The sequence below is a fragment of the Mauremys mutica genome, chromosome 11 (genome assembly GCF_020497125.1).
Source record: "Mauremys mutica isolate MM-2020 ecotype Southern chromosome 11, ASM2049712v1, whole genome shotgun sequence".
NCBI classification, from domain to species: domain Eukaryota; kingdom Metazoa; phylum Chordata; order Testudines; family Geoemydidae; genus Mauremys; species Mauremys mutica.
The window spans coordinates 51973761-51988693 of NC_059082.1; the positions used below are offsets into that span (position 1 = coordinate 51973761).

A 14933-nucleotide genomic window follows, 5' to 3' on the forward strand; every position below is an offset into this window, starting at 1 on the left:
GCTGGGTTTTTTGTTGTTGTTTTTTTAAAAATAGATTATATTTTTTGTTGCAGAGGGAAATATTCTATTTTTTTAACATACAGATTTAATCTAAAATGAGAAGGACATAAAACCAGCCTGATAATGAACACCAGGTATCAAGAATATCAGTTTATTTCCAGAGACAGAGCTCTGAATTCATAAACCCCTTATTGGCCAAGGCAAGAGCTGTAAGGCTCATAAAATCCTGATGAAGTATGATGAATTTCAGCACACGGATTGCAGTGAGAGACCTTGCTATTCATGGTAGGAAGGAGACAAAAAGGAGCCCTGACAGGGACATAAGAACAGCCATATTGGGTGAGACGAATGGTCCCAGTGTCCTGTCCTCTGACAATAGCCAAAGCCAGGTGCTTCAGTGAATGAACAGAACAGGGGCAATTATCAAGAGATCTATCCCCTTTCATCCAGCCCCAGCTTCTGGCAGGCAGAGGTTTAGGAACACCCAGAACATGGGGTTCCATCCCTGACCATCTTGGTTAATAGACATTGATGGACCTGTCCTCCTTGAACTTATCTAATTATATTTTGAACCCAGTTATGCTTTTGGTCTTCACAACATCACCTGGCAACGAGTTCCACAGGCTGACTGGGCATTGTGTGAAGAAATACTTCCTTTTGTTTTAAACCTTCTGCCTATTGATTTCATTGGGTGACCCCTAGTTCTTGTGTTATGTGAAGGGGTAAATAACACTTCCTTATTCACTTTCTCCACAGCAGTCATGATTTTATAGACCTCTATCACATCCCCCCTTATTCGTCTCTCTTCCAAGCTGAACAGTCCCAGTCTTTTTAATCTCTCCTTGTATGGAAGCTGTTCCTTACCCTTAATCATCTTTGTTGCCCTTCTCTGTACCTTTTCCGAGATGGGGCAACCAGAACTGGATGCAGTACTCAAAGTGCAGGAGTACCATGGATTTATATAGTGGCATTATATTTACTGTCTTATTGTCTATCTCCTTCCCAATGGTTACTAACATTCTGGAAAATGGAAAACACCAGGAAAGAGAGACGGCAGCAAGTGGAGGAAGCGGCAGCAGGAGACCTGAGAGCTTGGGCGTGGGGGAGAAGGGAGACACAATGGGAAAAAGACAGGGAGAGCAGCCACAGAAGAGAGTGGCAGCCTGGGCAAGGCCGGAGTCACTGACTTGGATCATGTACCATGTGGGATGAAAAAAACAGGCAAACTTTTGAATGATGAGGCTCTAATTCCATCTCTGGGCCCTGGTGACTACACAAGCCACTTACTTTATGTTCCTAGGGTTTATTCCATTGCTGGGATCTCTAGATGGATTTATAGACCCTGCTGCTTATTCCATGTGTAACATAAAGCTATTCTAAGTGAGAGAAATGCCTTTAAAAATGCCTAAAAAATACAGAGCTTGGGCATATTCCCAGCCCCCTGCGTGGAGCAGTTGCATCAGTGGGAATAGCCCTGCCCCGCCTCCACCAAGGGAATTTCTGTAGCAGTTGGCTACTGTGGATTTTTTAAATGTGGAGGGCCAACATTTCAGTGTTCCTCCGATTTTCATTTTTGTTCCTGTTACATGCTCTTTGCAAACTCAGGGACTGCTCCAGCTCCCACTGACCTCAATGGGATTCTCTCCAATCACTTCAAGCTGAGCTGGATCGGGGCATGATTTTACCTTGTTTGGGTCAGTCATTGTCTGTGGTGTTAGAGGAAAGAAAAGTGTTAAGAGGATGATACTTTTTTGCCCCCACCTTGATATTTTTCTGCTGGACAAAATGTGGGGAGCCCAATTCTGTAGCATTTCACACTGTGTAACTCACCAGGGAGAGAAGCCAGGTAACAAGAGCCTGGTAGATGCTGGCTGCTGTCAAGACAGTGTCTGGGAAGCGTCCACTGTGCTGACCACACGTGGCTACTTGTCCACAACTGGCGAGCCAAATCGTCATGAGAAGCTTCTCACCGTTAGCACTGTCTGCACTAGGCAATGTGTTAATAGCTGGCAAATAAGACGCTTCCTGTTGAAGGAGAGTGGGAACATTAAACTAATTTGTATTATGAGGCCTGAAACAGAAAACTATATTGATTTTGATCAATACAACTGGCTGAATGCTACCATCACAGGTGGCGGTAATAAGTCTATAGGGACATGCATGTTTACAGTTCCACTTTTACATTTTATCCAAGCGACAGCATCTCAAGCAATCTAACGCCTCCTAGCTCCATGCTGGGGCATTGATTCTATACAGACTCAGAGTCCCCAGCGCCACTTCCTGTAGCATGCTGGGCTTTCCTTAGAGCTCTCTCATCCATGTCTGGAGCAGGCCTAACACTGCTTAGCCTGTGGAAGCTAATGAGATCAGCCAGAGGTAGTATGACTGGAGTCATTCAGTATTCATCATCATCCTTAAGTGTTAATTACTTATCAGGGAGATGTCCTTGAATCAAGCCTGATAAGAGTGATAGAGCTTGTATTACTGTCCGCTCTGCCTAACAAATCTTGCTGATCTATCATGTACATTTAAGTGAACACTCATCTCATCGCCTTGATTGTAACTGAGCACTGGTATTTTGTCAATTAGGGGAAGAATCCCTCCCCCACCTTTTTTTTTTTTTCAAATGCAATTCTCACACTTTTGCATTGCCCATTACCAGTTTTCCGGTAACATGCATTCAGTATGCTCTGAAATACTGCATCACTTAATTCCTTGCAAATGGCTACACTTGCAAATTTGCAGCGCTGCAGCAGGGTGTGAAAACACACCCTCTCCAGCGCTGCAAATTGCGGTGCTGCAAAGCGCCAGTGTGGTCAAAGCCCCAGCGCTGGGAGCGCGGCTCCCAGCACTGTACGTTATTCCCCACAGGGAGGTGGAGTACGGACAGCGCTGGGAGAGCTCTCTCCCAGCGCTGGCGCTTTGACTACACTTAGCGCTTCAAAGCGCTGCCGCGGCAGCGCTTTGAAGTGCAAATGTAGCCATAGCCAACACACAGGTAACTTTTCATCTGTCTGCACTGCAGCATGTGATGAACTTTACAGTGCAAGCTGAGCACACAATCGCAATGGCACTGTGCATTTTCATACCCAGCTCTCTGGGCTTTGTGTCAGAGCTGGTTATCAATCCCATCGGGCTGAAGCTTAGTGGATACAAGTTTGTTGGCCAAGATGAACAATGCGTTTCCAAGAAAATGGCTCTAACTGGTAAACGATTCTGTTTGTAGATAGTTCTAGGAAAGGAGAGTCGGCCTTTTTGTAAATTTCCTTTCAACAAGTCCATATATTGGATTGGCCAACCAGCTCTTGTTGCTCTAATATTGGCAGGTCCTGTTGAGATTTTTAGATGGTTGGATGTTATTGGGGGGAGGGGAGAGGGGGGCAGAATGGTTCACTGGTATACAGATCTGAGACCTTTCACCCCTAAGTAGATGGCTGGACTCCACTCTGGATTAGTAACAAATGAAAGTTGATACCTACTAATGGCTGTTAGGTAAATCCAGAGTATCCAGGGGTATAACACCATGATCACAACTGGTACTCTCAGCACAAAGCAAACTCACCTCTCGGTCCTTCTGGGGGGTCTCTCCTAGTCAGGAGTGAGGCCCATTAGAGGAGGACCTTGTATAGCTGTATCTTTTATGTGGCTAAACAGAAGCTTTTAGACTCCAGGGCTCTCAATCCAGCATTAAGTTCACACTAACGTTATGTAAAGATGAGGCTAAATGCCAGATCCCGTTGTGATACAGTCTTTGCAGTGTTAAACAGAGTTCATAGCAGTGAGGACTAAATTAGGGTGTACTCCACATTGAAGAGGAGGAAGAGGAAGAAGGTGGCTTCCTGATTAAATAAATGAAGATGTATCCTTTATCTGTAGGGATTGTGGAAGGAAGAGGTCTTATTCCATACTGGCTGGAGGATTCATAAAACAGTTGTTTGCAGCCAAGTCTAAATTTATCTTTATATGTCATCCTCCCTGCAGCCTGGATCATGGGGATTTAACAGGCAATCCCTGATGAGTGGCAAATTACCGACTGCAGAAATCGTCTGCCAAATGATGCATCAGCTGTACATTTGTAAATGTGAACTGATTTCTAGGTACTTTAGCAGCCTTGGCTAATTCCTCTAATGAAGTCTCTATTCTCTCCATGTTGAAATGGCTCCAGCCTTGCATGACCCCTTACAGTATGCAGTATTCATGCGCAGAAAAAGGCAAGTGTGCAGAAGGCATTGCCATGTGTCTGTTTTCATAAGCCTGGAAACTGGATAGAGCTGTGCTTTAACCAGATAGGAAATGAAGTTGTTCCCCTTAGCAATCATGTTCATCTCGCCAATGAAATGCAGCTAACATTCTTTCATGGCTTCCTAAATTCTAGTGGTGGATGAAGACATATCGGAAATGTCAAGTGTTTGTTCTTTCCCATTCTTTGGGGAAAGGAAAAAATGATGGCAATACCATCTGTTAGTCAATTTCAAACTCCACATTAAATTGTGGAATAAATCCTGCAATCAGCCAGAGAGCTGCTTTATCACTGCAGAATGGAAGCAATGGATAAGAATGAGAAATTGTCTGAATTTCCTATATTAAACTGGCAGAACATACTGTAATTAGGATGGCAACATTTAATAACGAAAAGCATAGTAAGATTGACATTAATGGTCTGAATGGTTTTTCTGTTAATGCACTTTAGCACTAGACTCATACTTGATAACAGGAGTGGTTTTCTGAATATTAACATGCTGAGGTTACTGAGCTGAGAAATATGACTGTGTCAGGATGGTAGGGAGATTTTCTGACCTGAACCATGCTTTAGATTGTTGAAACGGATGAGGTATAAACCTCCAAAGTAGATAATTCTAAAGCATTTCCAAAATAAGACTGCAGGAATGCAAGGATCTGAGAAACAGAAGCTTTATTTTCTGCTATCACTCCTTTTACACAGCTCTCCAATTTGGTCCAGGCATTGCATACTGTGTTAGGTTGTTTAAATTGAAAGCCGACATTTCCTTGCTAGGAATAGCTTCATTTCTCTACTATTATTCTCAGGCTCTAGCTTGAAGGAGATCATCTCTCCTGGCTGGGAAGTATGATAAGATTTGGAATCTATGGGCTGTGGGAGCCTGAGAGGGCTAATGCCTGCCTGTGTCTATGCAGGTGCAGAAGAAGGGGAGTCAGCTCATTGTCAGCAATTATTGCACTGTGAAGGTGCAGGTGGGCAGTTGCATACAGCCATGCTCAGCACAGGACCCAGAGCCAGGGGGAATGGTTTTATACAAGCTTCATGTTCCCCCAGTTGTGGGGCCACGAGGGGCTGGGTCAACCCCAGGCGCAATATACTTTCATATTACATTAGCACTGGAGAGGCCGAGCGGGGATCACAGCCCATTGTGCTGTGTGTTACACAAATGTGAAGCAAAAAGAGAGTCCTTGCCCAAGGAGCTTACAATCTTGGTTAGTGACAAGACACTCCAAACCCTCAGACAGAGACAAACACCTACAAGATCTCTATCAAGCATTCTTAAAACTACAACACCCACCTGCTGAAGTGAAGAAACAGATTGATAGAGCCAGAAGAGTACCCAGAAGTCCCCTACCACAGGACAGGCCCAACAAAGAAAATAACAGAACGCCACTAGCTGTCACCTTCAGCCCCCATCTAAAACCTCTCCAGCGCATTATCAAAGATCTACAACCTATCCTGAAAGATGATCCCTCACTCTCACAGATCTTGGGAGACAGACCAGTCCTCTCTTACAGACAGCCCCCTAACCTGAAGCAAATACTCACCAGCAACAGCACACCATACAACATAAACACTAACCCAGGAACCTATCCTTGCAACAAAGCCCGATGCCAACTCTGTCCACATATCTATTCAAGTGACACCATCATAGGATCTAATCACATCAGCCACGCCATCAGGGGCTCGTTCACCTGCACATCTACCAATGGGATATATGCCATCATGTGCCAGCAATGCCCCTCTGCCATATACGTTGGCCAAACCGGACAGTCTCTACGCAAAAGAATAAATGGACACAAATCTGACATCAGGAATCATAACATTCAAAAACCAGTGGGAGAACACTTCAACCTCTCTAACCACTCAGTGACAGACTTGAAGCTGGCAATTTTACAACAAAAAAACTTCAAAAACAGACTCCAAAGAGAGACTGCTGAACTTGAATTATTATGCAAATTAGATACAATTAACTTAGGTCTGAACAGAGACTGCGAATGGTTGGGCCATTACACTAATTGAATCTATTTCCCCATGTTAAGTATCCTCACACCTTCTATGGGTCATCTCGATTATCACTTCAAAAGTTTTTTTTCTCCTGCTTATGATAGCTCATCTCAATTGATTGGCCTCTTACCGTTGGTATGGCTACTTCCACCTTTTCATGTTCTCTATATGTATAAATATCTTCTTGCTGTATGTTCCAATCTATGCATCCGATGAAGTGGGCTGTAGCCCACGAAAGCTTATGCTCAAATAAATTTGTTAGTCTCTAAGGTGCCACAAGTACTCCTGTTCTTTTTCTGAAGACACAATAAATGGCTGAAACAAACAGGTCAAATGACTTTGCCAACCATAAAAACCAGCCTCACCTCTTCCTTCCCTAAGACTGACACAACTTAATGATCTTTATCTCTTTGAAAATAAACAAACATATATGGAAGAGATTTCTCTGCCCAACACACATTCTAGTGGGTGCATCAGAGGACTGGGAACCAGGTACTCGGGTCCTAATCCTGGCTCTAAGACTGATCCTTCTGTATACCACTTAACCTCTCTCCTGCCATCTCTCCACCTTTAAAATGGGGATAACACTCCTGACTTAGCTACCTGACAGGAGGATTAAATAGCTAATGTCTATAAAGCACTCTGAAGATGGACAGCACAATATTAAGGAAAAACACTGACATTTCATCTCTTTCCTTCCTTTATACATTCCAGAAACAGAACTATTTCAAATCCACTGTTGGCTGAGCAGCCCAATTAACACCTGGCTCCTTATAGTGCTTTGCATCTGGAGTTCTCAATGCACTATTCAAGCAAGGTCAGTAGCATCATCACTCCTATTTTACAGATGGGGAAACTGAGGCACAGGCTGGGGAAATGACGTGCCTAAGGTCACCCAGCAGGCCAGTGGCAGAGCTGGGAATAAAACCCCTGTCTCCTGAGACCCAGTCGAGTGCCCTATTTACTAAGCTCCACTGCCTCCTGAAGCATATACTGTCTTTAAATACTTCTCTTCTTCCATTTCTAACATGGTATCAGGTCAACACTATATGCAACTTGAAATACACCCTCAACCCTGGGTATATTCTAATATTTGAAGCTTTCACAATCACATTTTCCTTTTGAGTATATATATATATATATATATATACATATCTCCTTCCCTTGTTGCTCTGTGAGAGACTCATACAAACGAAGGGGGAGAGTGACTCCCATAACTGGATACCTGAGCATCTCACAATCTTTAATGTCTTTATCCTCGCAACACACCTGTGAGGAAGGGAAGGGCTATCCTCCCCATTGGATAGATGGGGAATTGAGGTTTGCCCAAAGTCACTCAGGGATTCTGTGGCGGAGCAGGATGAACCTGGCTCTCTAGAGAGGGAAACAGGGAAACTAAAGGGCTGTCAAATGCACAAAGTAAACACAGGTGAAAAAAAAGAAAGGACATTTCCCCCTTGATCTCTGTAGTTATAGGACCAGCTCCTCTCATGCAGTAAGGGCATGAAGCAGGGGCACTTGCCTTTGGGAGGATCATCCTTGTGCAAGAGTCTGAGGCTTCCACAGCACCTCCCATCCCGCTGCAGAAAGGGGGCATGGTCAAGATCCCCTGCGCTGCACCGTTTTGACCACTTGGGCTGTTAGCAGCAATGCTATAACTTATGCTGAAGTCCCGCCCTGCACACAGCCAGTTCCAGGGTTGGGGAGAGCAAAGGGGAGCTGGCCCATTACCTAGTTACATGACACTTGTAGTGATGGCAAGTAAAACATCTGCACAGAGCGGTCTGATTTTTAAGCTGCCGGTGTCCTTGCAAGAAAGGCCACGCCTGCTGTGAAGGGCGGGGCATTACAAATGGAATGAGACTGTGTGGCCATTGTACACACAGCCCTCCCTGTACCAATCACAGAGGGCTAGCTGGCTAAATGGACCACCTTTAAAATTATGCTCCTCCAAGACAATACGGGCTCAATCTGGAACGGTGTGGAACACTGTGGTGTGGTGGCAAGTGCCCTCAACTCCCACTGGTTTCAATGGGAGCTGAGGGCACTCAGCACTTTGCCAGATCAAGCCTTCTCTTGTTTTCATCTGCAAGGGCCAATCTGTTGTTGTATTGATTTTTCCAACGTGTCTTGTCTTACTTAGGCTGTAAGCTCTTCAGGGCAGGGGACATGACTTATCTCTGCACCTGATCCCCAGAGGTGCTGAGCACCTGTAATCACCAGTGACTTCCGAGGGAGTTGCTGGTGCTCACCGTGCAGCCTTACACAGCTATATTTTTTAAATAATCATAATTGCAGGATTTTTCCACTTTGAAACCTCAACTAGACGGTTTGAAATTCCTACAAACAGTGCTGCTGTTGTGTATAGGGCTTCTCTAGTTGATATGATGATTTGTATTATGGTAGCACCTAGCAGTCCCAATTAAGATCACCACTGTACAAAAACCATAGCCCATACTGCTTCCCAGTATCAAAAAAGAAGTCACTGGCAAAAGAACTTGACTCTTTGGAGTCCCAGTTCTGTGCTCTAACCACTAGTCCCTACTGATTCCATAATAGTGGGGTGACTACGCTCAGGCACAAAAACACAGGGGCAGGTTCAGCCTCCCTTTGTCAGAAAGTAGTTCCACAGCTCCCAGTTCAGAGCAGAGAATCAGGAGATCTGAGTTCTATTCTGATCTCAGTGAAGCAAGAGGTCCTTCTCAGTAGAGGGTGATAGATTCTGGCCCATATGTAACACAGACTTCTGCTAGCTTGTCAAAGAGCAACTGCCTTATGCAGACATAATTTCCTCCTCATCTGCCCCCTTGTAGATGGGAGATGGAGGTTATCTAATTAACGTTTTGCTTTATTGCCTGCTCTTCAAATCTATCTTGACAATTCTGCTAATGTGAATGGAAAAGTATTTAGGGACCTCTACTGGCAGCAAGCTGTGTGTGTATACAATTCTGGAAACTATATTCATTTCACTTATACTAACCTTTCCCTTAAGCAAAAGCAATAAATGTTTCCATCTGTCAGGATCTGCCATAAGTATATTCAATAATGGACCAAAACTCATTTTAATCACTCCCAAGATGGGCCAAGGAATATAAAGGACTAAATATTTCATATCTTTCTAGGGCCATTTCAAATTCCAATTAGAGAAAATGGGACTGAAAACAACCACAGTCCTGGAAAGACATCAGATTTCACTCACTTGATGTCATGGCTGGAAAGTGGTATAGACAAAGCCAGGGGCTCCTGCAAAGGCATTCAAATGGGCAAGGCTCAAGATTCAGAAGGCAATCTTCCTCTCCAAACCTACCGCCCGCTGTTCTACCATGGCACAAGGGGGTGGGCTGAGCCCCACAGTGTGGGGGCCAATGGAGGATGTGTCCGGAATGGGTGAGAAGCGTTATCGCCAAATAGATCTGGATCAGCTCAAAGCAGCTTGTACCCCCAAACCAAGCGGCATGGATACGTACGGATACAATATTCGTCACTCTCGTTTCAACCTGTTCTCGATGGGATGGGGACCCCAGAACATGCCCTGGAGGCCGTGCTGCTGCAGCATTGTGTGAACTGGCACAGACAAAAAGGTCAGTTACAAGGAGAATCTAGGGTAAAGTTTTCTTGTGAACTGGGGACCTCTGCATTCTTTACCATCTGCCCTTCTCTATGCTAGTGCACCCCAATAGTATTAGCATCCAGGAGCTCTTGCACCAGCACAGGGTGGAGCTGTGTACTGGTCTGATTATGTAAGCAGGGGTACACACCTTGCAAAAGAAGAGTTATGGAAGCCACTTGCCAGGAGTCCAAAAGCCAAAACTAATTTGCATAGACATCTACAACCCAGTTCAGGAGTTGGTGTCAGCATGTATTCGCCCAACGATGCATTGAAACCTGTGCCAGTGAAGACTACATCCTCTTCCTAACCTTATCACTTGGTGTTTCATTTGACTTTCCTCTCTTTTCCCTTTCTCGCCTTCCATCTGCCACATTCTCTTTGCCCTCCTCTCTGCCTTCTATCCCCTTCTTACTAGGCTTCCTCTCTTCTTCTAGGCCCTCTTCATTGTTCTGCCTTCTGCCCTGCTTTCCCACCTCTGCCCTTCCATTTAAACCCCTTCCCTTCTCTCTCCAATTGCCCCCTTTCACCATTCTCCTCAATACCCACCCCAGGGCTATGGGATGAAACATGGCATCTCTCCACAAGGGCCAGGCTAATCAGAGCCTAAGAATGAGGCTAGTGCAATGGACAGAAACACGGCTCTGCTCTGTTCTCCCAGGCCTCCAGCTGGCAAATTTTCTCTTTTCACAGGCCTCACTACCCAGCAGGGAACAGACCTCACTTCTCTCCCGGCGGCTCACTGGCTGGCAGGGACAGAGAATGTTCCAGTAAGCGTTCTCTTACCAGCACTTTTCCCCACTCAAAGCAGCAGCCAGCTACCCTGCAGCCTTGAATGGATACAGTGATTCTGTTTTGCAGAGTATGTCTTTGAATGGGTTCAGCCCTGAACAAAGAAAATCTTCAACTCAAAGCTACAGAAGCAGGGATGGCAATGAAAAAATTCTACTTGTGAGTCACTTGCCACACCTCTGTTCGGTCATGCGTGGCTCCCGTTCCCCCTCTCTCCTGATAGCTGCTGCCCTGTTTCTCCTCCCCGCAATGAGAGCTGAAATCACTTGTGGTGGGGCAGTGTTTCTGCCCAGCCTGTTGAGAGCTAAAAATCACTAAGGGCTAGTCTACACTGGCAATATTAAAGCACTGCCGTGGAGGAGCTTTGTTGTGGCTTGTGAAGTCACTGCAGAGCTCCCAGCGCTCTAAAAAACCCACCTCCACGAGGGGCATAGCCGCACTCCCAGTGCTGGTGCACTGTCTATACTGCTGCTTTACAGTGCTGAAACTTGCTGCGCTCGGGGGGGAAGGGGGGTGTTTTTTCACAACCCTGAGCAAGAAAGTTTCAGCACTGTAAAGTGCCAGTGTAGACAAACCCTAAGAGACTGACCTACAGAGGTCACAGCAGAGAGGCAGGTGGCAGCAGCCAGCGAAAGTGGCAAGCAGTTGGCTGGCAGGGTGGCCAAGCAGCAAGGAACCATGGCTGGCCAGGTGGCTAGTGGAGAGGAACCATGGCTGGTGGGTAGCCAGCCAGAGCACATGCTCAGATGGCAGAGCAAGTAAGGTTCCCTGGGTGGGAGGTGAACTCACACAGATGCACCTCTGAACCCTGGGTCCTCACTGACCAAGGACAACCACTGTGAGTGGGGTATGGTGAGGGAGCAGAGGGGGACACAGTAAAGGAACTTCTGGTTGTAGAACTCAAGAACATGAGGCAGAATACTCTGCCCCATGCACACTGGGGTGGGTGTCCTGCTCATAGTTTTATGATTATGAATCCTGCTTGTGGCATTTCCCCTAATTAATGTTGGGTGACTTCCCTCCTTTCATTAAAAGTTTATTTTCTACACGCAGGCTCTGTGCTTGCGAGTGGGAAGTATTGCCTCTCAGAGGTGCCCAGGGGTGGTGTATAATTTTCCCAGGTTACTGGGTGGGAGCTTGAGCCAGTTCTGTGTTGTATTGTTGAAAAGGAACCCCTAGATATTGAACCCAGCCCTGGTTGCTGCCGGCTCCACCTGGCAAAAGGGTTATATTAAGATAAGGAAATGAAGGGCTGACAATCAGGCACAGCTTCCTAATGGTGAGAACAAGCTGACCTTGCATAGTCTCCCAAGCAAGGGGACTCTCACTCTTCCTTAAGTCACCTAACAAAGCACTGGAGAAAGTGCTGTAGGGAGCACCCAGAATTGTCAGCTGTGCACATGTAACTGGCTATTGCTTTGAATGTGGAAGACTGGAGACAGAGGAAGAATAGTGCAGTGAGTCAGGTTGCTTGCCTGGGTCTGGAGAGAACTAGATTCAGTTCCTGCTCCACTTCAGATTTCCTATACAACCGCAGAAAAGTCATTTTGTCTCTGTGCCTCAGTTTCCCATCTATGAAATGGGAATACAGAATGTCCTCACCTCGCCTGGGTGTCATGAGGGGGAATTTGTTAAAGACTGTGTGGTGCTCAAATACCATGGCAATAGGCACCACAAATGTATAGTAGATTCCGCTTAATAGCAATGTTGATATTAATAACTTCTGCTTTATGGTAACATACTGCTGGGAACCAATCCCATCCCATTCACAGCAGGATTAATGGGATTTGGATATTGGCAAAAGGCATGCCACTTATTAGCAACTTCTTTTTTTTGGAACAAAGGCCCCAGCTGTAGGCAGGTTTGCAAGGCTACAGCAAGGGAAGAAAGTGCTAGGATGAACCTTCTCTGGCTGAAGCCCTGCAAACCTGCCTGCGCACAGGGAGCACACAGGAGGTAAGGGACCATAGGCTAGGAGGCAAGGCTGTGGGCTGGGCAGTAGCAGGGAAGGTGGCTGCAGCCCAGCTGTTGGATCTGCATGGTACCTCTCCCTCCCCTTTCCGGGCTGTATCCTGTCAGGCGACTGCATGCAGGGAAAGAAACATTGGAATGTGCCTGAGCCCAGACCCCTGGAGTGCACAGGGAGAGGTACGGTGTAGCCCCTGGGGCCTCCAGCATCCCTGCTCGCCATAGAAAGCCTCAGCATCCAAGCTGCAGTCCTGGCCCCAGAGGTAGGTTTGCAGGCTGCAGCCAAGGAAGGCATGCCCCAGTGTTTCCTTCCCCGGCTGTAGCCTCACAACCCTGCCTTCTTATTAGCAACTGCTGGATAATAGCAACTTTTTGCTGGCAACAAAAGGGTTCTAATAAGTGGAATCTACCATAAGAGAACCCTTCAGGGGATGGATTAGCTGGCTAAACTGATCTTTTCCACCTGCAATTTCAGTGATCTCCAGACAGGTTCCGAGTTAAATTCCCATTGAGATAAATGGAGAAGTTCAAAGTTTTCTTAGGGACTGATCCAACCCCCAATGAAATCCATGGGACTCTTTCCCTTGGCTTCGATGCACATTAGGTCGGGCCTTAAAGCTCTAGTTTCAGGCTGTTTGTTGGCAGACTCAAGCAGACAACAGTGCATCAGCTCCTACTTGAAAGACTCCATAGAAGACAGAAGGGTTAGAATCCTAATTTTTTTAATAAATCCAAGTTTATATTCTATAGAAATGGAATGGACTGCCGGCAGTCTGAAAGGAACTCTCCGTCCCATGGGTCCCGGACTGTGACCTAGTGTAATTCACATATTATATTACTACCTGCAAAGCACCCTACTGACAATCAATGGAATTAAGGCTCTTAAGTGCCTAGTTCCCTCTTGACAATGAGATGTAGGCTCCTCAGTTAGTTAGGCATTGCAACGCTGAGCACAGCAACGCGTAAATACCTGTAAGTCTGGACCTTAGTGTTTTGAAATGATAATTAAGTGCCCTCTGTTTGAGGCGAGTGTCACCTCAGCAGTATTTCTGCAAAACCCAGTCAAATGCCACATTAAAGCAGGACTATTGATGACTATTTTCGGCTCAGATACCATGGTGATGGGTGCGGTATAAGAACCTTTGACAGGAGTCAGTTGGATAATGAGATGTTGAAGGTCTTCTTGACTTGTTTTAATGCGTGCACCGATAGTTTACCAGTCTTCACACTCTCGTAACTCGCATTACTGTATGAACCCAAAGAGGAACAGAGCTAATTCCACAGCACTCTTTGCAGCTTTACAGCCAAAACTTTAAGGCCAAGATTCTCTGCTTTGCCAGTTATGGCTTGCTGCAATCCTGAGTCCTGGCATAGGTTAGAGTAGCCTGGGGACTTTTCTAGCTTACTGCCCATCATCCGTAAGGGATTATAAAATCAGATGAACACAGCTGGAGCACAGCATAATAAATAATAATAAGCTGGCAAAAGGGCCAGATACACTGGTACTGCACCAGCTAACATTTCCCCTACATTGAGGGAATTCGCAGCTGGCCAGATCCAGCTTGTTTCTAGACCCTTTGAACTAGCAGCACAAGAGAGAATATAGCCTTAAAGTTCTGATACAATAGAATTAAATACATCATCTTTAATTAACTTATCTTATTTTGAAGCCATTCTGGAGTTAGGGCAGTGGTAATTAATTTTTTTTTCATTAAATAAGAGATTTTAGTCTTGTTTCAGACAATTGGCAAATATTTTATTAGACAAAAGAGAAGTATTCAGGGGCCATCTGGTGGCTGTTTGATGTATCACTGCTACATATAATCCCAGCATAACCAGAGAAAAGAAATCTGATGGGAATCTGAAGAGTATCCACAGGCCAAGTTCAGCACAGGAAGCATCTCGGGCCATTTTTACATAGATGTGTTTCTGAACATAATCACGATTTAAATTTAAAAAACTATGTTAAAATAACATTAAGGGCTAAATTCTGCATTCAGTTACTCCGGAAACACATTGGTGTGAGTTATACATCAACAGTGTAAATGAAAACAGAATAGGGCCACGAGGATCTAATTTAAACCTACAAATTCTGATTTAGAGACACAGCAACTCAAAAATCGCACTTCGGTCAGAAAATGTTTCAGCTACTATTCCTACAAGCAGTCACATCAGATAAATATAACTGGAATACAAAAGAATTATTTTGTTCTATTTTTGTTTGTTTACTTTGTGCATTTGAGAGTTTTGAATATAGTCAGTTTCACCTAGGTGAAAGGCCTTATGCACTAGTTAAGAGGGGGTGAATTTTATCTTGTT

At 45.3% G+C, this 14933-nt stretch overlaps 1 protein-coding gene across 11 annotated transcripts in view; it reads right to left on the reverse strand.

Moving 5' to 3' along the window:
* The window catches only part of DNAAF8 (dynein axonemal assembly factor 8), a 152775-nt gene that overhangs the window by 103350 nt on the left and 34492 nt on the right, over positions 1-14933 (reverse strand). For 9 of the 11 annotated variants that reach the window (XM_044979365.1, XM_044979361.1, XM_044979358.1 and 6 more), the window contains 2 exons: positions 1831-2025; positions 1629-1706 (listed from right to left, as the gene is read on the reverse strand). In XM_044979365.1, coding sequence (XP_044835300.1) covers positions 1629-1706; positions 1831-2025 — 273 coding nt within the window. The remainder of the gene's footprint in view (positions 1-1628; positions 1707-1830; positions 2026-14933) is intronic. The other 2 variants (XM_044979363.1, XM_044979364.1) reach the window with 1 other exon arrangement.